Raw genomic sequence first — 26,487 nt, forward strand, 5'->3', positions numbered from 1 at the left:
TACTTAAAACTATAGTTGAATTTCCAGTTCCCTTACAAGATAAAAAAAAAGAATAGAAGACATATTCTTTTCCTTTGATATCCTTCAGATCCCAGTTTGTTAAAAGTACATTTGTGATCAGCATTAAAGTGCACAGAAGAAAATTGACAGCGTTTATGTTAACTATCTGACACATGGAGATATTGCTTTACTTGTTGTGTGGGAAACTCTGGTGCACAAATGAACAGCAACCCTGAGAAATAAACGAAGAGGAAGAAAGGGAGAAAGGCCAGAGTATGCCTTACATATGTGGGTCTGTCTACTTCCGCATCCTGTGGGTCCCATTTGTCAACTACCTGCCAGAGTACAAGCTGAATTTAGGAATTTGGCCTGAATGCATTTCATTCCGTTCATATACTGCTGCTTTGCAGGCCTGCCAGTAGAGCATTTTTTTTTAAACAATGTGGCATCTGCCAGGCCTGCAACGGTTCCTCTAAGAATCTTTGGCCTGCCACACTCTCATTAAGGAGGAGGAGCGGAATAGCAAGGGGTAGAATGTTTTCAAAATAAAAAATTCCTTTCTAGAAGCTCAAGGTTATTCTTTGTCTCCGTACCTTGGCACCTGACCGGAACCAGCTGGGTGGAGATGCCAGGTAGAAGAAGAAGATTGGACCAGGTGATGGATTTGTGGGTGTGGGGACAAGATCATGAACTTTCAACTGGGTGGAATCCCAGGAAGTTTCAGAATTGGGATTCCATAGCTCGATGCCAACATGTCTGTTTTATTAAATTGGAACTTTAAGGATAGCTCTGCCTTGGACTCTGATTTAATTCTGCATGATATTTGGAACGCTGACAGCATCACTGATTCCCATCATTCTTTAGCATGGACAAATTTCATGCTAGCTGAGGAATTGTGGGAAACAGCCCAGTATATGCAATTTGTGGAAGACTGTATGACATCCCCTAAGTTGTGTCTTAATTGACTGGTGATTTTCAGCTGTCTCATAATAGGTTATTGTTATTCCAGATACATATCCAGGAGAGAGAATCCAACATCATTAGCAAAAAAACAAAAAGAACCCAGAAAACAGTCAAGATGGACACAGAACAAAGAAGCCATCCCTGCTTGAGAGAAAATCCTTTTCCGGACATGAGAGCTGGCCAACTTGATGCATGCTATGGGCCTTGTGGCTGGTTTGATACCTAGAACGGTATCCATTATCCCACCAAAGTGCTTTTTCTTTTTCTCTGCCTTCCGCCATTTTTAATTCTTTCCCCAGTTATAGTGCTTGGTTAATATCAAGATTCAGTCTTTCTCTCGCTGCTTATTTAATCCAAAAAATGTCCGTAGGAAAACTATGGCCACATAGACCATTGTATCCTGCTCTGCAGAGTTGGTTCAGTTCTTCACAGCATATCTTCCATCAGGGTGGCGAGATGAGATGGGAACCCAGCTATACATGCATGTGACAGTTTGCAGCTGTGGACTTGGAATCTCACTCTTGGAGGTATAATACACATGCACAGTCTTTATGCTACACAATGTGGGGAAGTGCAGGCTTCTTTTTGTTTGTGTGTGTGTGTGTGTGTATGGTTGGGATCATAATACATTGAGATTCCCATGAGGTGTAGCATTTTGGTGCAATAGACTTTTTTGTCTTTTTCTTTGAAAGTGCAGTTTCCAAGAGACAGAACAGGTTTTGGGAGAGAAGGAGAGAGACAGAGAAAAAGTGGCAGCTGGGGTTTTGGGGAAGCTTTCAGGCTCCAATCCACCCCAGTGATGTCATGGCTTAGCCAGGAGATAGAAAAATTGTTGGAAGCTTTGTTGATTCTGTCTCTTTTTCCCCCCCTTTTCATTTCCCTCTTTAAATCTTGCAAGCATCCACGAGTCATTGCTCTAATCACTCCACAGCACTTTTCTCAACTATGCTGGGGACAGAATTAATTAAAGACGTTTTCTCTCTCTTGAGAGACCTAAACCTTGAGGACTAGATTTTCTGAGTTTTTTGGCTGTACATTCAGCCTGCAACTCATCTGTCCGCCCTGGTTACACTAATGTAGGAAACCTACGATTTCACCATTAGATTCTTCTTCCTTTCCAAAGCTGAGTGCCAATGTCCTTAATTCCTTTCCTGCTCTAGAATCTAAAGCTTTCTTCAGTTCTACAGTTAAGATAACAAAAAATAGGAGTCTTAGCTCATCCTTGTTCACAACTTCAGAGACAAGAGGTTTGGTATTGTGAAAACTATCTAAAGGGTAAAAAACCCACCCCCATAGCTGGGATATGTTCCTGAGTACCCCAGAGATCCATCTACTATGACCCAGTTTTCCCTGCATTGCTCTACTGTTCTGAAGTTGCATAGCATCTGGGATCCACTTCATCTCCTCTATGGCTTTGACTGCTGGGGGTATGGGAGTTGGGCAGGCACCTCTTACGTAAGAACTTCCTGTGTTGGTGGGTATCAATGTCACCCCTAAAAAGAAAGCTGATTCCCTCTGATCTTCTCTAGGTTGCAGCAACAGGGTGGGGTGGAACACTGATGTGGAAGAGCCCATCCCCAGATCCTAAACAAGACTCTGTTGATCAACAGGGACTCCAGAAAGAGAAAGGACCACCAACCCCACCCCAGCCTCCGCTTACAAGGAGGAGATCTTGACAGTCTCGTGAAGAAGGTATGGAGGGGAAAGGCTGGAATTGCGTATGGGTCCACCAGGGCCTCTAGGTGACGGAGGCTGACTGTCATCTGGTGTGTTGGCAGGAGGCGTGGGGATGCAGATAATGGCTGCTGTGAAGTCAGTGGTGTCACAGTTCAGCTTCAAGTTGTCATGGGTTTTGGCATTCAAGTTGGAGCGACTAGAGAAGCAGAAGACAAAGGAAAGGAGAGAGAAATTATGAATGCAGAGGTCATCCCAGCCTCAAAGTATGAGATTCTTTATTACAATCAAAGACTTTCCAGACATTGCTGAACAATAACTCCTTGCTCTCATGGCCCAATGCTGAAGAATGCAAATAAACTTATCCATATCTGGATGCTCAGCGATAGGCTGAACCACAAAAATTCCTAACAAGTATTTAAAACTAAACAAAATGTGCCTGTTGTACAAATGAAATTACTCCAGACAATATATTTCTGAGGCTGTTGAGTGAACTTTAGTCTTCCTTATACAGCTGGTGTTACAAAGGTCTATGAGAAAACACTGATTCTCCCAAAGAGCTGACGCCAACATTTTAATTATTTTGAAATATCTTCATCTTCGATAATTTGTTCCCTGTCCAATCCTTGGGCAGTTTCTTCAGCTGCTTATAATCCATCAGCAAATAATTAACAGTTCCATTTAGTGTATATTTAATGATAAACATCCATTATATTTCAGAGACAGCCCAAAAGCAAAGCTGCTTTAACTTCAGTTTGCTTTTATTCTTTCAGTCCCCCTCAGTAATTGCTTTTTTAAAAACACATTTTATTAACTTCCCAAAAGAAAAAGAAAAATCATAACAATAAAACAATCGCAGGCAAAAATTTAAAATTAATATGTGATATATTTCAAATGATACTAAAACACATGGCTTGATTTACAGGATGATCCCTACAAAGACTTCAATCATATTTGGAAAGGTGGAATGGGAAAAAGGAGTAGGGGAATGCTCATCCTGAGATAAATGATAGTCTTGAAAGAATATATAGATTAGCAACTGGATTCACAATATCTGCTAAGCAAATCACTTTGTAGCTGTAAATGAAAATATTCTACACCAACAACATTTGTTAACAACATTGTTGGATCAGCAGCATTTTCGGATTTTGAGACAGTTGAGATTGTAGAACAACTTGTTAAAGAACTAAAAAAACATACCATTTATTCTTATAGTTATTGATAATTCAATCTGATATGCAGATGATAAGAAATGAAAGGAATAAAAATTAGAGGTTTCTATTTTGCCTAGATGATGGAGAGTTTCTTCACTTCTATAGCAAGAGTGTCAACGGATCTTAAATGAAGACTTATATAACAAAAAATATTTTTTACAATTTATTGGACTCCACTATGTTTTTATAGAAAAGACTAAAATGTAATAAGGATAATGCTTTTTTTAAAAAAAGCATGGTTTTACAATGTCCTTTATTTACTAAATATTGGGAGAAAGCAGTGGATTATACAAATATGACTTGGACAAAAGTTAAAATTTTCAGAGGATAATATTTCTTGAATTACATACCTACGACATGAAATTTGACAAGTGGACAATGTAAATCGCCATTCCTGGGGCCAAAAGACATATTGTAGTATTGAAAAGATAAGTGTGTGGCCCTTTCACAGGATTGAAGACCTGATTACATTTGCCTCCTTGGAGCAGATCAACTATAGTCTTTGTATGGCTAAGTATAATGAGATATGGAACTCATTTTTATAAAATGCAGTAGGCAAAAAATAATGGTTTATGCAAATGTATTAGAAATTAATATATACTTGAATAATATTTTCATTAGATAAGTTTAGACATTGTATATTGTAACTGTTAATGATATATGTTTTCTTTTTTTCTGTGATATTTTTTAACTTTTTAAAGCACTTTTCATGTATTCTTTCCTTTGAGAAGGTATCAATAATAATTACCTTTGTGTTTTATTTCTGTTATTTTTTAAAACAATAAATAAAAACAAATCATTTTGGGCGTAGCACAGTGCATGCAATCAGCCTCTGTGAAGGGAATTTCTTTTACTAAATGAAAGATTTTTCAGTCATTTGAACTACTGCGAATTATAGCCCAGTTGCACTCCAACGAGGAAGAGACCAACTATTTAATAGAATACAAGAGTGGAGTGAGGGAATTGGAACGATACACTTCCTTATCCGATTCCTGCCTTTTCTTCATAAATATGTAGCACCCAATCTTTCATGTGGCCTGTTCCCCTTGTGCTGGCAGAGGAGGCATCCTGTGGGTCCTATCAGCCCAATTATTCCAGCTGGCTGAATCCAGGAGGAGGGCCCTCTCTGCTGATGCTCCTGCCCTCTGGAATATCTTCTCCCCCACCCACCCCCTTTTTGTGGTTGACCCCAACCCTCCTATCCTTTCATAAGAGTCTAAAGACCTGCCTCTAGTTGGTTTGAGGCAGTGGTGGGATTCAAATAATTTAATAACTGGTTCTCTGCCATAATGACCAACTGGGTAGGCGGGGCTCAGTGGTCATGTGACTGGGTGGGCATGACCAACTCAACATCACTCACGTCGATGGACGCTTCGCCTTAGCTGTTACAATGCAATAAGGGTTAACCGGAGTGGCAGTTTCTGTAAGCAGGGCAATAAAGATTAGGCTAGAATGTTTCCTTCCTGCCTTCCTTACAGGATTAGCCCTGTAGAGTGGGAAAAAAACAAAAGGAGATTTCTTCCAACAACTAATTCTCCAAACTGCTTAGAAAGTTAACAACCGGTTCTCCCGAATAGGTGCGAACCGGCTGAATCCCACCACTGGTTTGAGGGAACAGCACAGTGGAGGTGGTTGATCGAGTAACAACAGGTCCCACCTCCTCCCATTCCACCCTGCCCTCCCCATGTATCCTTAGGATTTTAATCTTTGGCTTTAATTTATGTTTTAATGTAGATATATTTTTATGACTGTAAGCCGCCTAGAGTTAACTTCTGCTAAGTTGGACGGCCATTAAATTTTATAAATAAATACATTTTACAGTATCTTGTGAACGCCCTAATAGATTTTCCATATTTTAACATGGCTATTATGGTGGGTCAATCATTTGAAAGGAAGATTCTATTATTTGATCTTCTTTAAGAGACAAAAAAAAACCCATAAGTGATTTAATAGATGTTTGCCGACAGGGAGGGAGTGATGAAGGAAGAAAAGAGGGAAGGAAGGAAGTAATTGCAGGGAAACTAAAGAGACGAATACCTCTGAGGTAAATTTTTCACACCTATTGTGTGCCACTCAAGTATCAGAGGTTTTCATGGAATGAAAACTTGCCTCTGAAGGATTCCTGTCTGCACTGCTTTTCTTTCACCAGCGGTGCTTTCAAAGGAAAATTATTCTTAGTCATGCGTGAGCATTTTAAAAGCTCAGCCAGGGCTAAGGAGGTGCATCTTTCAGCAGGTACAGAATGTAATTCTTTCTTCATGATGTAACCCGATTTCAGAAATGTCCAGTAAGGGATTTAACACTTTTGTTTTTCTTTACCTCTCTTCATTTTGTAACTTTTTCTTTATACAATTTTGCATTTATCTGTTTCACTTTGTATAAAACGTATTTAATACTAGCTGTACCCGGCCACGCGTTGCTATGGCCCAGTCTGGTTAATTTGAAAGAAAAGAAAAGAGAAAGCGCAAGTTTCTAATATGTTTAATTTCACAATGCTTGTGGGTATACAATATTTTTTGTTGTTCCATTGTCTGGGCAGATATAGAGATTGTCTGGTTTGCCGACTCTAGAACATGCAACATATAATTGTCCATGTGAGAAACAATTTTCGATTGCTGGAAAGATGTTGGACCGGGAACATTTATCAACAGCATGTAAAGAAAGAAACATTCCCAGGGTGGTTCCCACTGGGCAGGGTCATGCCGTTGCCAGCAGCGGCAAGGTTCGTAGGGTCTTGCCCACCTGGCAGGCCCTGCCACTTGCTGCACTGGCCACGGCTCCTCCGGCAGAGGCGGCCCCCGCATGGAAGTGAGCCACAGTGGCCCCTGCAAGAGCCGCCACGGAGGACGCTCCTGCAGCCCCCAGCCTGGCGCCCTCCAAGCTCCCCGCGACGGGCAGCCTCCAGAACGACGGGCTGGATCGGGCCCCTCTGGACATGGGCAGGGGGACCCCAGTATGGGAAGGAGGCTTGGGGTGTCCCCCGTGGGTGTAGTGGGGTGGCAGATGGCTGCTGCTGTTGGTCAGGCCTGGGGCTGCTGGGTCAGACGAGGCTGGTTGGGGGAAATGGCGCTGGGGCTGTTGGCCTCGTGGAAGTTGTTGAGCATCTCCTCGAAGGAGCTGCGCTCGGGCTCCCCCAGGTTGGTGGCCCGGGAGAGTGAGACAGCCAGGATCTCGGAGGAGATGTCCTTGCTGTGCGACTCGTCCAGGTCGTCATAGCTCTCCATGTCTTCAGCGATGCTGTTGTTAGAGCTGAGGCTGGCCGAGATGTGCGCCGGGGTCATGCTAGTGATCTGGAAGGCACTCTTCTTCTTCAACTGGGCGCCCACCGGATCCCCGACGCCTCCTCCTCCCTGCGAGAGCAGTGCCAGGCTCTGTGGCGGAGGCACCCTGGGATGGCAGGAGGAGCCTGAGACAGAGGTGGCGGCGGAGGCCGGGGGAGGCAGTGTTGGCTGGGCCAGCAGGCCGGGCAGGAAGTCCTCCAAGCCGGCGCCGCTGCTGCAGCTGCCACCCCACCAAAGCAGCATCATGGGCTATGCCATCTTCTTCCTCTCCTGCGCCTCTGCCACTGAGTCAGGCTGCTGCTGCATTGGGGCCGGTGGGAGGAAGGCCTGCCACCGCCACCGATGACTCCCTCAGCACTGGCCCGGCCAGGCTGAGGAGGAGAAGAGGAGGAGGCAGCTGTCACCCCCAACCTGGCTGCCCTCAGTGGCCGCAGCAAGAGGAGGTGGCCGGCATCCCCTGAGGAGCAGGAGGAGGAAGGAGCTGCCTCTGGCGACGCAAATGCGAGGCAGCCCCTGCCGGCCGCGGCTCCATCCAGAGACAGTGCTGCCCTGCAGCCACTGCCTCACAGGGCACCCAGCGGCCGCCCCAGCCCCGCTACGCCTCAGGTTGACACCGCCACTGCCGCCCTGTCGGAGCCGACTTGGCAAGGCCATAGCTGGCTTGCTGTGAGGGTGGGGTGGAGAGCGCACGTGGCTGGCCAGGCTGAGGAGACGCTCTGCCTCCACCTCCTCTGGAGCTCCGCTGGGCTGGTGGGGCGAGGCCGGCTTAAAGGCAGGGGGAGGAGGCCGAGGGATGGCGCAGGCACCCCCCCCCACAGACAGTAAAGGCCCGGCGGGAGGGGAGGGGAGAGAGGGGGTGGCCGAAGGGCTTCGGCTCCCCTTGGCGGAAATGGCCGAAGTTCGTCAGAGGAGGGGCGGAAAGGGAAAAGGGTGCGGCCAAGTCTTAAGCACTCATTTTACTTCTTAAAACCCCTGAACTCTATGGAGCATTTCTTCATCTACTTTTGGAATACAGCCTTGCTGAGGTAAGTCGGGTTTGGCATTCAAACAAAAAAAAAGACACACAACTCTGAGTTAACCTAATGTGTACATGCCAAGTTAGGGCAATGATTAGTAGACCTCCTTTCTAATTCTAAGCTAATGACTTTGGTGACTTTTGTTTCGGTACTATCCCTCTGGTGTTGCCATTTTTCTACCAGGAGGTGGCAGAAGAGCCATGATTTCAAAATATAAGCCAAGTGTTAGGCTGCAGGTCTCCAACATTGTTGAATTCAGTTCCTAAGTACTAGGCTTAATTTCAGCAAGACTCATGTTTCTTACTCACGCCTATTTATGTGAGCCATTTGAAGCCTGAGGAAGTCCCGACATTTCGGTTCCACCACAAAACCGCGGACGACAAAATCGCGCTCGACAAAAGCGCGTACGTGACGTCATCACAGCGCGACGAAAACATCGCGCTGTGATCGATAAATGTAAAAATAAAGCGAAAACCTTACCCTAACCCCCCCAAACCTAACCCTAAATGTAACCCTAAACCTAACCCTTAACCTAACCCTAAATCTAACCCTAAACCTAACCCTTAACCTAACGCTAAACCTAACGCTAACCCTTAACCTAACGCTAAACGTAACCCTAACGCTCTAAACCTAACCCTAACCCTTAACCTAACCCTAACCCTAACCCTAACCCTTACCTTTATGTGAATCGGCTTGCTTTATTTTTATTTTTATTTTTATTTTTTTCGTCGCACTGTGATGACGTCAAATGCGCGCTTTCGTCGAGCGCGCTTTTGTGGACCGCGGTTTTGACGGGTCACGGACATTTCAAGGTCATCTGATGGGACCCTTTCATGTGGCACAGACTGTTTCCCAAACCAAAATGACTGAACTGTATTGGTGGACAATGGACATAGGGTGGCCCAGGGGGAGTTTAAGGGGGAGTTTAACTAGGTTACCTTTTGCACCAAAACCTCAGAAACGGCTTTGTGTTTTCTGTACCTATATGGATCTATCGGTAAAGTAAAATCTTGGTAAAATAATGACCCAGGAGTTTATTTTGCTGTATATGACAATGGGACAGTTGACTCTTGATTCTTGGTTCGGTACTCTTGGTGTTGCTACCCTTCTACCAGGAGATGGCAGAAGATCCATTATTTCCAAAAGCTGTAAGAGACATGAGTCTTGCTGAAATTAAGGAATTGAATTCAACAATTTTGGAGACCTGCAGCCTAACATTTGGCTTATCATTCATATATTAGGTTCATCTCAGCCACATTCTTGGGTTGCTGACCATGTCTCCTGCTGATCTGCCTCTTGGATACTGTTGCTTCCATATTTCAGACCCCAAGAAGGTTTCCTTGGTCTTCTGTGTCCTCCAGTTTTTCCACATCTGCCCATTTTTTTTCCTTCAGCCCTTAGGCTGCTGCAGAGGTGGGTTCCTACCAGTTCGCACCTATTTGGTAGAACCGGTTCATCAAATCTACCGAACCGGTTAGAAGAGGTTCCACCAGTGGACCCGGAAAGCAGGCCACACCTACAGAAAAGGTTCCAAACTTTTTTGAAACCCACCACTGGTCCTTGGATATGATTATTCTACACTATCATTGCTCATATTTATAAAACTCAGTGCCTCTGTGAAAGGTAAGGATGACTACTGCGTTTGTGGTGCAATCAGAACATTGCGTGTGTTGAAGTTGTTTTAACGCAAACCAAAGATGCCTTTTAAAAAGCAAGTTTACATCCTATTCTTATGCAGGCCAGTGCTGTGTGTGAGGTCATTTAAGGAGGTTCTGACAAGTGTCGTCGGCATCTTCATATCCGGTCACATGGGTGGCAAGCCACTCCCATCCAGTCACATGGGTGGCAAGCCACTCCCACAAAGGAGGCCACACCCACAGAGTAGGTTCAAACAATTTTTGAAACCCACCACTGGGCTGCTGTTATCCTTGCACCCAGCCAGCATCCATTTTACAGCTGGGTGTGCATTCTTCTGCCTATCTTTGCCCATTTTAGTATATGAAAGTTGGTTTCTTCCATTTTCTATGCAGTAGTTCAATTATATTACAGCTAATTCTTTCTCCTTTGAATGTCCAGTTGCATCAGAGCAGCTGAGTCAATTACTGCAAGGAGGGGGAGGGGAGGGGGAGAGAGATGACATTTATAGCAGTCAATCTGCAGATACTTAACTCATCCTTTTGACTGACAAGCTCTTCATTCTGTTGGAAGATTCAACAGAAATAGCACAACCGGAGCCTAGAGCAGTAATCAAAAGCCATCTAGTTCTGACACAAAACACCCATGACTGAATGCTTCTCCCCAGTGAATGTTTCTTCTGGCTCTTCCAGATGCTGATGCTGTGCCTGCTTTCCTTTTTCTTGCTGAATGGGTGCCAATAAGCAGACAGCCATTCTCTCTATCATTTCCTTCAGATAATGGAAGTGGCTTTTATCTTTCTTCTCTAAACTTCTTTTCTCTGTTCTTGCACTGTCCAGACTCTTTCAGCCTTTCCTCGGACTTCTTTCCATTCAAACCCATCTATCAGTTCAGCTTCCCACAGATCCATCCTTGAAACAGGGATGTTTATTAAAATTGTGTCCATGGGATATTTGGTAACTCCTTTAGTCAAACATTTTTCCCCCCTTTTTTGGTGACATAATCAACTAAAGTATCATCCCATCCCCTCACTTGTTAATGCAACTCAATCTTAAATCTGCATTAAGCCTTAGATTCTCAGCAGGAGTGAATCTTCCCAGGAAAATGGAAAGAGTTACGTGGAGAAGGGGAAAGCCTCTCTCCACTTTTGATCTCATCTTCCATCAGTTATAGACAGATCACTGCTCTAAATGGGGCTTTCCAGAATGCCCTTTGGGTACTGGACTTCAGTTCTTATCGTTCCCACCCAGACCCACTGATCCCAGACTAGGAAAAACTCCTATATCTGTTATATCTTCAAACAAGAAAGGCTTCAACAGGTCGTGTGTATAAAGCAGGAAGGAGCTAGCACAGTAAAGACAAGCTCCAACTTGGTTAAGAATGAGCTACGGTTTGCTTAACCATGCTTTTCCTGAATAAACCAACATTGGAGAGGTTCACAAAACAAACCATTATGGTTTTGACACTGCAATGGCTGAAGTCATACAATATACAAGCCTTTAGGGTTCATGAATCACAGTAGTTGGGTTTATGCAGCGCATTAAGCCAAGGCTTAATTGAGAAAATGTATATGGCTGTCCAAAATACTCTCACCGACTCCAAGAAGCTTACAAAGATAAAAGCCCAGTACAAAAACCAATATTTCCCAGGCAACAAAAAACAGACCAGCCAGTTGATGGCTTCATATTATCCTGGGCTTTGCAGGCCTATTGGCAGAACCAGGTCTTTACGGCCTTGTAAAATAGTGTGTGAGTGGGAGCCAATCTTATCTCTGTAGGGAGGGAGCTACTACAGAGAAGGCCCTTTTTCTTGATTCCACTAAATGGCCCTCTTAGGATAGGGGACCCATGGTATTCCCTGCCTCCCAGTGGTGGGTTTCAAAAAATTTTGGAACCTACTCTGTGGGTGCGGCCTCCTTTGTGGGTGTGGCTTGCCGGCCATGTGACCTGGTGGGAGTGGCTTGCCAGCCATGTGTTTTCTTTCTTTCTTTCTTTCTTTCTTTCTTTCTTTCTTTCTTTCTTTCTTTCTTTCTTTCTTTCTTTCTTTCTTTCTTTCTCTCTCTTTCTCTTTCCTTACTTTTGTCTCTTTGTTCCTTTTTTCTTTTAGTTCTCTCTCACTCTTTTTCTTTATATTTTGTTTCATTGTTTCTTACTTTCTATATCTTTCTCTCTCTCTCTCTTTAGCTTTCCTTACTTTTGTCTCTTTGTTCCTTTTTTCTTTTAGTTCTCTCTCACTCTTTTTCTTTCTTTTTTCTTTCTTTCTTTCTTCCTTTCTCTCTCTTTCTCTCTCTCTCTCTTTCTCTTTCCTTACTTTTGTCTCTTTGTTCCTTTTTTCTTTTAGTTCTCTCTCACTCTTTTTCTTTCTTTTTTCTTTCTTTCTTTCTTTCTTTCTTTCTTTCTTTCTTTCTTTCTTTCTTTCTCTCTCTCTCTCTTTTTCCTTACTTTTGTCTCACTCTTTTTCTTTCTTTTTTCTTTCTTTATTTCTTCCTCTCTCTCCAGAGTTGGGGCCATCTAGATATCCTAGGCCCGTGATGGCGAACCTATGGCACACGTGCCAGGGGTGGCACACAGAACCCTCTCTACGGGCACATGGGCCGTCACCAGCTGCTCTTTGGGTTTCCAGCATGCACACACGCTGGTCTTCACGGGTGCTAGAACGCCGGAAAACAGCCTGAAAAAGGTCCCCTAAAACAGCCCACAAACCAGTGGTAGGTTTCAAAAATTTTTAGAACCTCTTCCGTAGGTGTGGCCTGCTTTGTGGGAGTAGTTTGCCAGCCATGTGACTGGATGGGAGTGGCTTGCCAGCCATGTGACTGAGTGGGAGTGGCCAACTTGTAAATGTGGTGAAACTCACTTAACAACGCTCTTGCTTAGCAACCAAAATGTATCAAGTTACAAGAGCCTTGCACCTCTAACCCTTTAGAAAAAAAGCCCCAGGGGTGTTCAAACTTGACAGCTTTAAGACTTGTGGACTTCAACTCCCAGAATTCCTCCTCTCGCTCTTCGTCTTAATGATGTCTGGACGGGCAGGGGGAGGGAGCTGGAACCGGTTCTAAAAGGCACTGTAGGTTTGTGGAACCTTTTCTATAGAAGAGGTTAGAACTAGCAGGAACCCACCCCTGCCACAAACAGACATGTGTGCGCCGGCCATCTGCTCTTCTGGTTTCTGACGTGCACATGCACACTGGCCAGTTAGCCTTCAGAAGTGCCTGAGCTCTGGAAAATTGCCTGAAAACATCTCCAAAAACAATCTGAAAATGGCCCGGAAAATGCCAAAACCAGCCAAAAAAACAGGCATGTGCACGCTGGCCAGATGGTTTTCGGGTTTCTGGCACTCCACCGCACGCGCATGCATGCACATGCACAAGCGTTCCAGTTTGGGCACTCAGTGCTGAAAAGGTTCACCATCACTGCCCTAGTAGACCCTATGGGATGATTTTCCCCAGGACAGGTAAGACTCGGCAAGGTATTGTAGAACATGGAGTCCAAATAGATGTGGGGCCATCAGATCCCTTTCCCCCTGCTCTGGCTCTGCTCTTGGCTATGCATGGGAATCTCCTGCCAGGAGTCCTGATCTGCCCCATAAAATAAGTGGCCAAAGCATAAGGTCTTATCCAGTGGTGGGATTCAAATAATTTAACAACTGGTTCTCTGCCCTAATGAGCAGCAGGGTAGGTGGGGCTTGGTAGTCATGTGACTGGGTGGGCGTGGCCAAATCAACATCACTCACGTTGATGGGCGCTTCACTTTAGCTGTTACAATGTAATAAGGGTTAACCAGGGAGGCAGTTTCTGTAAGCAGGGCAATAAAGATTAGGCTAGAAACAACACCAGAATGTTTCCTTCCTGCCTTCCTTACAGGATTAACCCTGCAAAGTGGGAAAAAACAAAAGGAGATTTCTTCCAACAACCGGTTCTCCGAACTGCTTAGAAAGTTACCAACCGGTTCTCTCGAATAGGTGCAAACTGGCTGAATCCCACCGCTGGTCTTATCTCCATTTCCAAGCACCTGCCTCCATCTTATGGAGAAATAGTGAATTTTTCTGACACTCTAAGCTTCCATCCTCCTTGCAAGCACTGATTTACCTATAATTTATTATCTGCATTTCATTCGAAGCAATGTCCAAATGGGAGTATGTTTAAATGAGCCAGTTAAACCCCCATACAAAACTGTAAACTTTGAAAAATCAATTGGGATCACATCAACCACTTGACAATGAAATGCCATCTTCAGCGTGAAGGAAGAGGAAAATTGCAAATACAACATAGGTAATTATAGTAATTACCTTTGCATATATTTTATTTCTTAGCCTGGCTCCATCAGCATCCATGGAGAAGGGGAAAGAAACACTGAAGATGGCACTAATGACTATATTATAGGTATCTTGTTGCTTTTTAATGTTCATCGTGATGCTATAAAGAGATGCGGGGCTTCAACCACATGGTCATGGTTGACATCTTGATATATTTTTTTTAACCGTTTGATTTTTACCCAGCTCTTCTTCTAATCCCTGATTTTGGAATGTGATTCTGATTAGCAAACCATGGAATTGACCTTGAAGAAGGCATCCAGAAGTCATTAGGACAAGAGGAGCAGCAAAAGTATCAATTAAGCTTCGGGGAAAGCATGAAAAAGAAACTCGGACTGGTTCCCCGTGACTGCCTGGGACATAAGAGTGAGGGAAACACCACAGATTTGCACAATTCTGTTACTTCAACCTAACTTAATCAAATAGAGTTCCAATCACCTTGTGGAGCATGTTTCCTGATCTGGTCTACCTGCAGAGCAGAACTTTGGCATTCCATTCAAAAACAAAGTTGACCTGAACTTGAAAAAGAACGGAAAACATTGTGCTTTCACTGGAGGGGAAATGCTGAACTTTTAAGCTAATCTTCTCGTGTAGCAAGAACACCAAAGTAGACCAAAAGTGTGGCAAAAATAGGCTGAGGGGAAATGTCCATAGGCACTAACATGTCACTTAAATTCTCAATTCACTTCCTCCATATTGCCCTAGTCCAGGGGTGTCAAACTCAAGGATCCAGCATGGGGGTTGCTTCAATCTGGCCGCCTGGAAACAGTGAAAGACCAGCCCACGGTGCCTCTGCCAGTGAAAACAGAACTCAGGAGGGCCACCCGTGGCTCTCCCGAGCTCTGTTTTTACTGGCAGAGGTTTGCGGGAGGCCATCGCAGCTGTAAACGGAGCTCGGGAATCTGTTTTAGCTGGCAGAGTACTCGGGCCACCACAGGCACCCCCAACACGAGTGATGTTGAGCTGTCCACACCCACCCTGTCCATGCCCACCCCAGCTCCCCAAGGTCAAACACAACCCTGATCTGGCCCTCAATGAAATTGAGTTTGACACCCCTACCCTAACCTAACTCAAACCCTAAACTTCTCAATCCAGTCTATCAATTCCTGTTGCCCAACCTCTTCCTGCAAAGCCCAAACAAATTCTTTTTTAGTAAACTGATCATAAATGTCCTTTATGCTTCATCCTGTGGTAGATATGGTTGTACTTGACAGCATAGCTGAGCTGCAAGTACAATCAGATCCACTGTATTATTAAACAAATCTGGTCATACTTATTAGCTGTAAAATCAGTTATGCAAGAGATGGAAGGGAAGCAGCTACGGCAATATATTATATTGCTATATATTCAATCACGCAGTCAGCTCGATGTTTAGATTGGATTTGCCATTTTTGTCCTCCTATCGACTCCTTCCCAAGGACCTGGGGTGGGCAGATGTTCTTGTTTGATGGTATTAAGAGATATTGTCACAGCTTTTTTTGCAATTGGGGATTTTTATCAATGCCAATGATGTTTAAGTGGTGCTCCGAGTGTTTTGGAATTGTACCCAAGGAGCCTATTCCTATTGATATCATTTTTGCTTTCTTTTGACATAGTCATTCTACTTCTATTTGCAGGTCTTTGTATTTTGTGATTTTCTCCAGTTCTGTCTCTTCTCTTCTGCTGTCTCCAGGTGTTTACTATCCGGACTTTTTTTTTTAACTTTCTTGTCTACAGTGAAGGCAAGTAACATATTTACAGAGGTGGGTTGCTACCAGTTCGTCAAATCTACTGAACCGGTTAGAAGAGGTTCCACCAGTGGACCTGGAAAGCAGGCCACACCTACAGAAGAGGTTCCAAATTTTTTTGAAACCCACCACTGGTCCTTGGATATGATTATTCTACACTATCATGCTCATATTTATAAAACTCAGTGCCTCTGTGAAAGGTAAGGATGACTACTGCGTTTGTGGTGCAATCAGAACATTGCGTGTGTTGAAGTTGTTTTAACGCAAACCAAAGATGCCTTTTAAAAAACAAGTTTACATCATATTCTTATGCATTCCAGTGCTGTGTGTGAGATAATTTAAGGTGGTTCTGACAAGTGTCGTCGGCATCTTCATATCCGGTCACATGGGCGGCAAGCCACTCCCATCTGGTCACATGGGCGGCAAGGCATTCCCACAAAGGAGGCCACACCCATAGAGTAGGTTCGAACAATTTTTGAAACCCACCACTGCATATCTACCATTGCAAAAACTTTGGTGGCCTGGAATTCAATTCATCAAATTACTAAATTTTAAATGGATATAATTTTTTAAAATGTAATTGCACTCTGTTCTAGGAGTATGCTTTATATGTCACCATGAGGTATTGTTACATACTCTACAGATTGTCTTTGATCTTCAGGGAGGAAGGCAGAAATGGGGAACCAGTGGCACTCCAGATATTACCAACTAAAACTCCCAGCAGCCCCAGCCAAATGGTAATCATGGTAGATAAAGGGAATTCTGAAAGGCCATGAGGTGGTTTTTTTCATTTTATTTGTGTGTGTGTGTGTGTGTGTGTGTGTGTGTATGTATGTAGTGTCATACTCCTGGTATGCCCAAATATGGGAGGAGGCATACTGCTTCCTTTCTCTGTCTATCGGCTCATCACAAGAGACCATCCAGACAGAAAGCCAATATTTTTACTGTTGCCTTTGTTACATTTGTGTTGTATTTGTGCTGATAAATAAAGGGAGACTAGTATAGATCTATTTCAAGCTATTTAGCTCTCATCAGCTAGCCATACCCTTACTGGGATTTGAACCTGTGCTGTATTACATATTAGGCAGTTGTGTTAGCCACTAAGCCACAAGGTTCTCCTCCTGTGGAGGAGAACCTTGTACTAATATATATATATTAGTACTAGTGAGACACAGTTTATATTACCAGTATATCAATCTAACAAAAACCTGTGTGCCTTATACAGTCAGCATTGGTTGTCAGTGGCCCTTCAGGCAAGAAACTTCTGTGGATTAAATCTGAAAATGTTTGCTTAAAATGCTTTGCTACTGCGCTGAGTCTTTTCTCTGTACTGAATAGCTTTGGTAACACATTTGAGCTGTGTCTCCCCCATCCTCACTCTCTCCCACAGATAATAGATGTGGTTTTTTTGAGCATGAATAATGCAAGTGGAAGCAATCCCTTCTTCCCACTGGTTGGGTGTTAAAAGCTGTAGGCCTACTTCTTACCTCTGGGGGGCAGCACTTTTGTGGCTGTTCAACATATCCAGCTCTTGAGCACTGGCACGGCTGACAGACATGGTGGAGTTGGTGAGGCGGGTGGTGCGGCGCCTGTTGCGGCGGGGACAGCAGGAGGTGCTTAGAATCCCTTTGCTTCCTTGCTGAGAGGAGAGAGATGTGCTGCGGCTGGTGCGGTAACCCAGCGGCTCAGTCAGACAAAAATCACTGTAGGTGTGTTCGTCGGTAAACTCATGACTCTGCATGCGGGTAAAGGAAAAAAAAAAGCCAGGGGATGGGAAGAGAAAGAAGGAGAAAAATAATAATAGAGGTTGATGTGAGTGGACAAACCTATTCTTACTCCCAAACACCCCTTCTTCCGCAAGGGTGATCGTATCAGATTACTTAATTAATACTTCACCAGAGTTTTAGCAATAGCAATAGCAGTTAGACTTATATACCGCTTCATAGGGCTTTCAGCCCTCTCTAAGCGGTTTACAGAGTCAGCATATCGCCCCCCACAGTCTGGGTCCTCATTTCACCCACCTCGGAAGGATGGAAGGCTGAGTCAACCTTGAGCCGGTGAGATTTGAACCGCCGAACTGCAGATAACAGTCAGCTGAAGTGGCCTGCAGTACTGCACCCTAACCACTGCGCCACCTCGGATCGTTAGTTTTCCCCTAAACACTTCCTTCACATCATGTGTAATTTAATACAATTCTATTATGGCCCTTTCACTTGCTTCTCTCCCCACTCCCCCAAGCTGAAAAGCCTCAAACATTGTAACTTTTCCTCCTAAGGAACTTGTTCTAACAGTTTTTAATAATTTGGATTACTTTGTTTTTGCATTCTCAGCTCAATACTCTTCCGAGAAATACTGACCGCAACTAAAAAAAGACTATGAATAGGATATTAAGAATGGTGACACCATTAATTTGTATTAAGGCATTATGAGTCTAGCACTTTTATTATCAATTCCATTCCCGATGACTAAAAATATAGTTTCTGCCTTTTTTCCTGTGCTGAACTGACATTTTTATTGAAATAGTAATAAAACGCTAAGATCCCCTTCTTGGGTCAATTACTGCAAATTCAGCCAGCAACAGCTTTTTATGGAAAAAAAAAAGGGAAGCAGGAGGGCACCCAATACCCATCACTTGTCTTATTCCACAGTGAGTCTGTTACCTTATTGACATTTCCCCAAGCCTGAAGAGAAATTTGTCCTTCATTGCTGCCCCTTCTTGTTTTAACTATCCTAGTAAATTAATGTTGTTGAAAAACATAATCGCTGCTCATTCCTGATTCATTAGTTGTCAACTAGAGCAGAAAAATATAGAACATACATTTGTAAACCTGTAGAATCAGTTCAGGCTGTCGTATCAAATCTATAGCAATAGCAATAGCAGTTAGACTTATATACCGCTTCATAGGGCTTTCAGCCCTCTCTAAGCAGTTTACAGAGTCAGCATATTGCCCCCAACAACAATCCGGGTCCTCATTTTACCCATCTCGGAAGGATGGAAGGCTGAGTCAACCTTGAGCCGGTGAGATTTGAACAGCCGAACTGCAGAACTGCAATCAGCTGAAGTGGCTTGCAGTGCTGCATTTAACCACTGCGCCACCTCGGCTCAAATCTAGGCAACAATATTCCCATCAAGATGAGTAATGTTAAGACAGTGGGGAAATTCAGCTGAGATAAACAAAATCAAGGCAAAACTCTGTCTCCACTAAGAGCAGATGAAAACAGGACCTTGGACAGCTCCATGTGAACTCTAGTTGATGTTTAAATTTTAAAATATGGACATTATAATGCAGTTTCCGGAGTTATACTCAATGAAAGTGCGTCTATGCCACCACCACCACCACCACCACAGGTTCTAGGGGCTACAGTTCAGTCTTTCAAGACCTACATAGGATCCTAAGATTTCTGTCCTGTACTATAGTTTAATCATTAAACTATAATTTAATATTAAACATTAAAAGAGGTGTAATTGACTTAATTTTGCATTTTGCATCTACTGGCAATCTGCACTTCAGTTATCCTTGTTGCAATAAAAAGTAACAAACATTCTATCAGAAGCAATGAAGCCATTATTGGAAGAGGGTGGGATCAGCCCTACAAAGTCACAGTGACAGGCCTCTCCCCTTTAATGTTGCTGGTTCTATTTAGGGTGAAGTTCTTCATGTTATATACACATTATATATCGGGGGGGGGGGAGACTGCTGAGGAATAAGATCAGCACAGTTCCAACCTCTCCCTCAATAAGAAACCCTCAAGTATTTAGCAACAAAAGTCCCATTATTCCACCTGAGCATCAAAATCACAGCTTACTATTTTGTAGAGCGTAAAGTGGGAAGATTGGCTCACAAGGTGTTGGACAGAAAGCAGATTTCATTTGTAAATACAAATGCAGGCTTCACCCACCAGTCCCACTTCCGTTTCCCAAATTCCTTCCATTCCTCCCTTTTTTGAGTATTCCCATTTTTGATCCCATCTTCCTATTACTCACTGTAGTTTTCTCCAAGCAGTGCAAGAGATGGTGGTGCTGTTGTTCAAAAGCGGATCGGTTGCGCACTGCCAAGGCATGTGCATCAGGATCTCTGTCCTGATGGAGAAAGAAGATAGAGAGGTGAGGTATCTGATGGACACGCCAGCACATTACCATTCCATTTCAACAATTGGCAGCTCCAGCTTGAATATCCACATATCTAAATGATCAGAGCCATCATTGGACATGCAAGTAGAAATGTAAAAATGGGGGAAACCGCCTGAGTGCATACGTTTTAAAACCTATTCAACTTTTAAATATATTTAGAGTATTGTAATTCAGATTGCAAGAAGGGTGGCAGAGTATCCGAGTGCCTTCCATTGAAAAAAAAAAAGCTTTCTGCATTTAGAAAACAGTACTGCAGGGTTAGGGTGTGGCTATATTTGTCTTCTCTAATGGACTACCTTTCTGTCTACAGGGAATTGATATTTTGCAAAGTAGGAAGCCTTCCAACAAAGAATACTCCAGTTGCAATATAAAGCCGGGAGCTTATTTAAAATTGGAATTGAGATTAGAACATTTGAGGAGTACTGGATTAGACTTTTGAAGTCATTTAAAAAAAAAATATTTACTTACTGTTCATATAATATATCACAAACAAGATAAACAGATAATTTAAGAGTAGGCTTCTATGATGCCTGTATTAGCCAAAATCAAAGTATTGATCAACAAAGGGGGAAAACCAAGTGGTGCAAGACTTGACTGCAATGTAGGAGGCTGCATTGTGCAGTCCTTGACATTTCCAAACCTTCTTCAAGGACAGTCTGACTCATAGAATATTTGGAAAACACCAAAGCATGAATGACAGCAGTTAAGTTCATTGTACCACAGGAGACACAGAATCTGAATCACCTAAAGCTGATAGAAAGACATGAGGACAACAGTAGCCCCTGAAAGTCCAGGAGTTATGAATTGGGTCCTTTGACAGAACAGGAGACCATCCAGAGTAGCTGTTTCTTTCAGCCAGTCTTCCTCTATCCTTAACAGTGAATGGCTTCAAAACCTAGTAAACTATTATTTGTTTTAGTTGCTGTTTGTTGAATACATGAAAATGGGCTAGGTAAACAGCAATGCATATGCTCACCCAAGCCAACACAAAACAAATTATTTTGTAGTATAATGCAATGCTTGAAACCGAGCCTTTGTTTTATTTAGACAGCACTTTAATTAAATTGCTCTCATTAATGAATGGGACTTTGCGCAAAAGAAGCTCGCAGCTTCCCTTACATTTGATGAGAGGGAGAAATAGAGATGGGAATCTTGGACATAAATCTAAACCAAGTGCCAACATTTCCAATGACCCATTCGAGGGATTTTATGATTATATTAACAAGTGTGGCAGATAATAGAGAACTAGAATTATTCCCTGGGGAAGAGCATTCCAGCATTTGGTTTCCGAAAGTGACTCATGGTGGAAGCTCTGTTCTAAGCTTGGCCCAAGGATGTGTAACTGTCGGCCCTGGGGATGAACATGGTACTCAGCCTAATTTCAAAAGCCCTCTGAAGACAACAATCACATCAACTTCTCGTTTTGCCAGAGGTCTAGACTGATCATTTGCAGATTGTTTCTGAAATTAGGCTAAGTGCTGCATGCATCCCCATAAATAAAGTAAATAAAATGGGGAAATAGAAAAACAGACCAAGAGAGGGGGGAAAAAAACATTAACAGATGTGACAGAAAGCGAATGGCCAAGAAAGGGAAAGAGGGCTGGTACTGTATATCCCATTCTTTTTCTCTCTCTTTTTTTTTTCCTTATCTTTCGGCAATTAGCTGTGTTTGGCTTAACATGCAGCTCTGGCAAATTATTCTTACCCTGATGGAATGCACTGGAGAGAATGTCTACAGCCCAGCTGTAGTCAACCCCAAAGATCAAAAGTTTGGGTTCATTTTGACTGCAATAACAAAAACGGAGCGTTTTGGCTCAAGCAAGGAGGAGGAACCGCACGTTTCCCATTCACACTGATCCTTGTTTTCCTTATCTAGGAAAAGGCAACTGGTTTAAGAAAACAACCTGTGCAATTGTCTTAAGGATGCCCAGCATGGAGAAAACTGAGGGCACCAAGGTGAACAGAGAATTGAGTTCATACCTCAAGGCCTCCATTCTGCTTGTACTGAAGATAAGCATTGGTAGTGCCACTCTTGGCCAGTCGTATTCGGGCCAGTCGAACTTTCTGTAAAGGGAGAAACACAGAGAACCATTTGTGGAATGTCACAGATAGTTGCGCTCCCCATGTCTATGGTCTCCTCCTCCTCCTCCTCTTCCTCCACATCTACCTGCTGAGCTCGTCGCTTATCTGCCCGCTGATTCTGGTGGTAGATACGGCTGAAGTTGGAAACAATGACAGGTACAGGAAGGGCGATGACCAGCACCCCACTTAGGGAGCAGATGGATCCAAAGATCTTCCCTGCAATGGTGCTTGGAACCATGTCACCATAGCTGCAAGAGATACGACAGTTACTGCAGCCCTTAAGCCATCTCACAATTGCCCAGATAAGCCTGTTACCCTCTGTCTTATAACACCCAGAAATGAACATATCACCTCCACCAACTAGTGCCTTTCAGATATAGCAATATCAATAGCAATAGCAGTTAGACTTATATACCGCTTCATAGGGCTTTCAGCCCTCTCTAAGCGGTTTACAGAGTCAGCATATTGCCCCCAACAACAATCCGGGTCCTCATTTTACCCACCTCGGAAGGATGGAAGGCTGAGTCAACCCTGAGATTAGAACCGCTGAACTGCAGATAACAGTCAGCTGAAGTAGCCTGCAGTGCTGCATTTAACCACTGCACCACCTGAACTTCAATTCCGATAACCCTTAGGTAGTATTCCACTGGATTAAAGGAATTGGAATCCAATGTATTTGGAAGGTTTTCCTTGGCCAGTGTTCCAGAAGGCTGGGGAGAAAATAGCTGACTGCTGAGTAGCATAATCAGGACTTTCAAGTCTGGAATCTGCCTCTGTCCTCCCAACACCAAGTAATCAAAGACTGGCAAATAAGAAACGGACTGCCAGTTTTGCCCAGCAAATAGCACCAGGTATACTGGGGTTCACTAGGATTGCCACTGTTCATTTAAACATCTTCCCTTCCCTTCATCATTAGAAAAATAAACCTTTGCATTAGGCAATATTACCTCTCTATATATTACCATTCTTATGAAAAAACAAGGCTTATTCCAAAGAGTGGGTGGGTTCCACCAGTGAAGCCAGGGCTCATTGCCTTATCCAAGGAGCCTACATCAGATAATTAAGGTTTTCAATCAACCATCGTGGTATATATATATGTAGATGGGTGGGGGCATTAAGCGTGTGTGTGAGAGAGAGGGGGAGGGAGAGAGGGAGAGGGAGTGAGAAAGAGAGAGAGAGAAATTTTGGATGGGATGCTGAATTTTTCATTGACCCCTCTAGCACACTGCTAAAAGCAGCTTGATATAAAAAAAAATCAAGCAAATGGAAAGATCTTGATCTTTGATTTCTATGCTGTGAAAATGTTAAGTTATGTGACAAGCTGCTATTAAGGACCCAGGAGGATGACTAAATAATAGTGGTGGCGTATCTACTAGATAGCTTGGGTTCTGTGTGCTGCATAAAGATTATGTAAGCACGAGACTGGAATTTTTGATCCACATAAACTTGAACTTTCTTTGGACAGGACAAACTTCCAATATGTTTCTATTAAAGGGTATTTTATTTGTTTGTTATTCATTTCTCTGCTCTGGTCAATTCTGTTACCATATGTCTTTTTGAAAATCATTTTTTGAATATCTATACTAATTATGTAAGTTTTGAGTATATTTTACAAAAAGGAATGATTAAATATGTATTACAAGAATGTTATTTATGGCTCAATCATATATTTAAATGTTTTTTTTTAACATGGTATTGGACCTGGGTACTTGAGAGACCGCTTGCTGCCAATTACCTCCACTAGGCCGATTAGATCCCACAGATTAGGCCTCCTCCGAATTCCATCCGCCGGCCAGTGTCGACTGGCAACTACCCGGAGGAGGGCCTTCTCTGTGGCTGCTCCGACCCTCTGGAACGAACTCCCCGTGGAGATTCGAACCCTCACCACCCTCCAGGCCTTCCACAAGGCCCTTAAAACCTGGCTGTTCTGACAGGCCTGGGGCTAAAGAGCTGTTGCCCCCGTCTCGAATGGTATGACTGTTGTGTGTTTTAAATTATGCATTGTTATGTTTCGTTTTTTAATTTTTTGTCTGTATCCCCCTTCCCTGGTTTGAGTTGTGAGCCGCCCTGAGTCCCCTTCAGGGGAAAAGGGCAGCATATAAATATAATAAACTAAACTAAACTAACTGTGACTAAATTAACAATATTTAAGTGGCATTCTAATAGTTATTCAGATTAGCTTTTAGGCTGAGAAGCTAAAGAGGAATGACCCTGGTTAATAGTTGAATGGGATTCCCCCAGTATACCAGAAGTCTACCCTAGATTAAGAAGTTGAAAAAACATCTTGAAGGAAAACAATGGTTGATCACTTTCATGTCATTACTGGGGAGTTGGTCTTTTTTATATACAGGACTGCTGTAAAGAATTTCTTTACTTGTAAAGTGAATAGAAAAACAATCTCTCCCAATCTGGTGCCTTCCAGATATGTTAGTTTTCAATTCCCATCATTCCCATTCAGCATGGGGAATCCAATACATCTAGTGGAATTGATTGCAAAAGTTAGTATGACATTATTTGATGCTTTATTTGTGTCTACATCAATAGACTCGTGTCAATGAGAAGAGACTTGAAGACATATGAAGACAAAGTTCTACAAACTGTTCCCCAAAATTCAGCCACTTTCATTGGTCACTAAAAATCAGAATGGACCAATGTAATAAAATGATATTTGATTAGGAAGAAGCAGGATTTGCAGTATAGATTGATGGGGTTTTGAATGACATTTTTTTGAATATTCAGTCCCAAAAGAAGCTTCATGCAGCCAAATAAAACCAATAAGCATGTGAGCATGCTTAGAACTAATATTATATGAGCCAAGGTGGCGCAGTGGTTAGGGTGCAGTACTGCAGGCCACTTCAGCTGACTGTTATCTGCAGTTCAGCGGTTCTAATCTCACCGGCTCAAGGTTGACTCAGCCTTCCATCCTTCCGAGCTGGGTGAAATGAGGACCCAGACTGTGGGGGCGATATGCTGACTCTGTAAACCGCTTAGAGAGGGCTGAAAGCCCTATAAAGCGGTATATAAGTCTAACTGCTATTGCTATTGCTATATGACTCCATAGATAAATTTCACCATTTCAACAATTCAAATCGCACTGCTACAGAATATTTAAATCTTCAGCCTGTGATGGACATGTGCTTCTGGGCAGGGACTTGAACTTTCACTTGGGTGGGGAAAACCTGGAAACTTTCAGATTTGGCTTTTCCTAGATGTGCCAATATGACATCTCTAATAAAATGGAACTTTGAGAAAAACCAATTTGCGAAGTCTTCTTTTGTTGGGGGTGTCACTTGGAACCCTGACACCCTGTACATTCACATTTCAGTTGGGTTAAAGAATAAGGGAGGAGGCGCACACTCAGCTTTCACTAAATTTTACAATTCTGAATCCAAGGGCCTTGTGTTGTGGTCCGCCGGTGGCTTGTGGAGCTGGCAGCAGAGTCGGACAGTGAGGAGGTCGGGGAGGAACATGGGCCAGTCCTGGAGTCTGGGAAAGGCTCGGATGAGGGCTCTGCATCAGAAGCAGAGAGGGGGCCAGGGCCATCTGGGAGTTATGTGCTGCTTCTAGAGCCTCCGGAGTCTGACATCAGAGAGGCAGAGGAACAGGGGGAGCCTGTTCCCAGTGCTCGCATGCACAGAGCTGCCAGAAGGCAAGAAGACAAAAGGGGTGATTCAGAAGTAAGGTTTGGAGATGATTGGCCCCTCCCATAAGACATAAAAGAGGAGCAAACAGACGTGAGCTTTTGCAGGAATGAACTTTATTCGTTCTGGTTGGTTTAAACGCTAAAGCCTTGCCAAACTAATTGGCAATTAGGTCTTTGGCAGCATTTCAAGGGAGATAAAGGTGGGTACTTATCAGCCTTATCCCGAAAGACTGTGACAGACTTCTGTCGGACTCTTCGCAAACTGTTTGTGACTCATTACGGGCTGTGAATGAACATAATTCACAGCCATTGAAATAAAAAGAGGGTTTTGGGGACTAAGTGTGATTTTTACTGTCTCAGGAAGCCTAGGTCAGAGCACCTTATAGTTAAATATAGGCAGTTTAAATGCAAAATATACAGGCATGCCATTAGAAACAGAGTCTATGCTAGTTTCCAACATACATTGTGACTTACTGGAGCAGATCAAGGACAGGTAGTTTGTCTGCCAACATTGAAACATTCCAACTTAAACTATGCATGCAAACTGAAAAATTTCAGCCTGGTACTGAGTTAAACACACCTTTCGGTAAATGTTTTTTTTTTTTTTCCTTTAAACATTTTATTTATTTCATTTTCATTTTCATTTTATACAATCACTTATATACTGTGCGTAACAAAAAACAAAAAAAAGGAAAAAATCCACCATAAAAAAAAAAAACCCAACATGACACTTCAATCCCCCATACACCCTTTCTTCTCCCCCTCCAACTTTCATTTCTCCCCTCCAGCATTCCCCTCTTCTACTTCCCTTC

General features: G+C 43.2%; 1 protein-coding gene across 1 annotated transcript in view; it reads right to left on the reverse strand.

Annotated features, from left to right (window-relative positions):
* Window positions 1-2,619: 2,619 nt before the first annotated feature.
* The window catches only part of KCND1 (potassium voltage-gated channel subfamily D member 1), a 65,152-nt gene continuing 41,284 nt past the window's right edge, over window positions 2,620-26,487 (reverse strand). Inside the window, 5 exon segments of the mRNA XM_032211694.1 lie at window positions 2,620-2,836; window positions 17,306-17,553; window positions 19,804-19,899; window positions 21,931-22,014; window positions 22,118-22,280. Of these exon segments, the coding sequence (XP_032067585.1) occupies window positions 2,620-2,836; window positions 17,306-17,553; window positions 19,804-19,899; window positions 21,931-22,014; window positions 22,118-22,280 (808 nt within the window).

Source organism: Thamnophis elegans, chromosome 2 (genome assembly GCF_009769535.1).
Source record: "Thamnophis elegans isolate rThaEle1 chromosome 2, rThaEle1.pri, whole genome shotgun sequence".
NCBI classification, from domain to species: domain Eukaryota; kingdom Metazoa; phylum Chordata; class Lepidosauria; order Squamata; family Colubridae; genus Thamnophis; species Thamnophis elegans.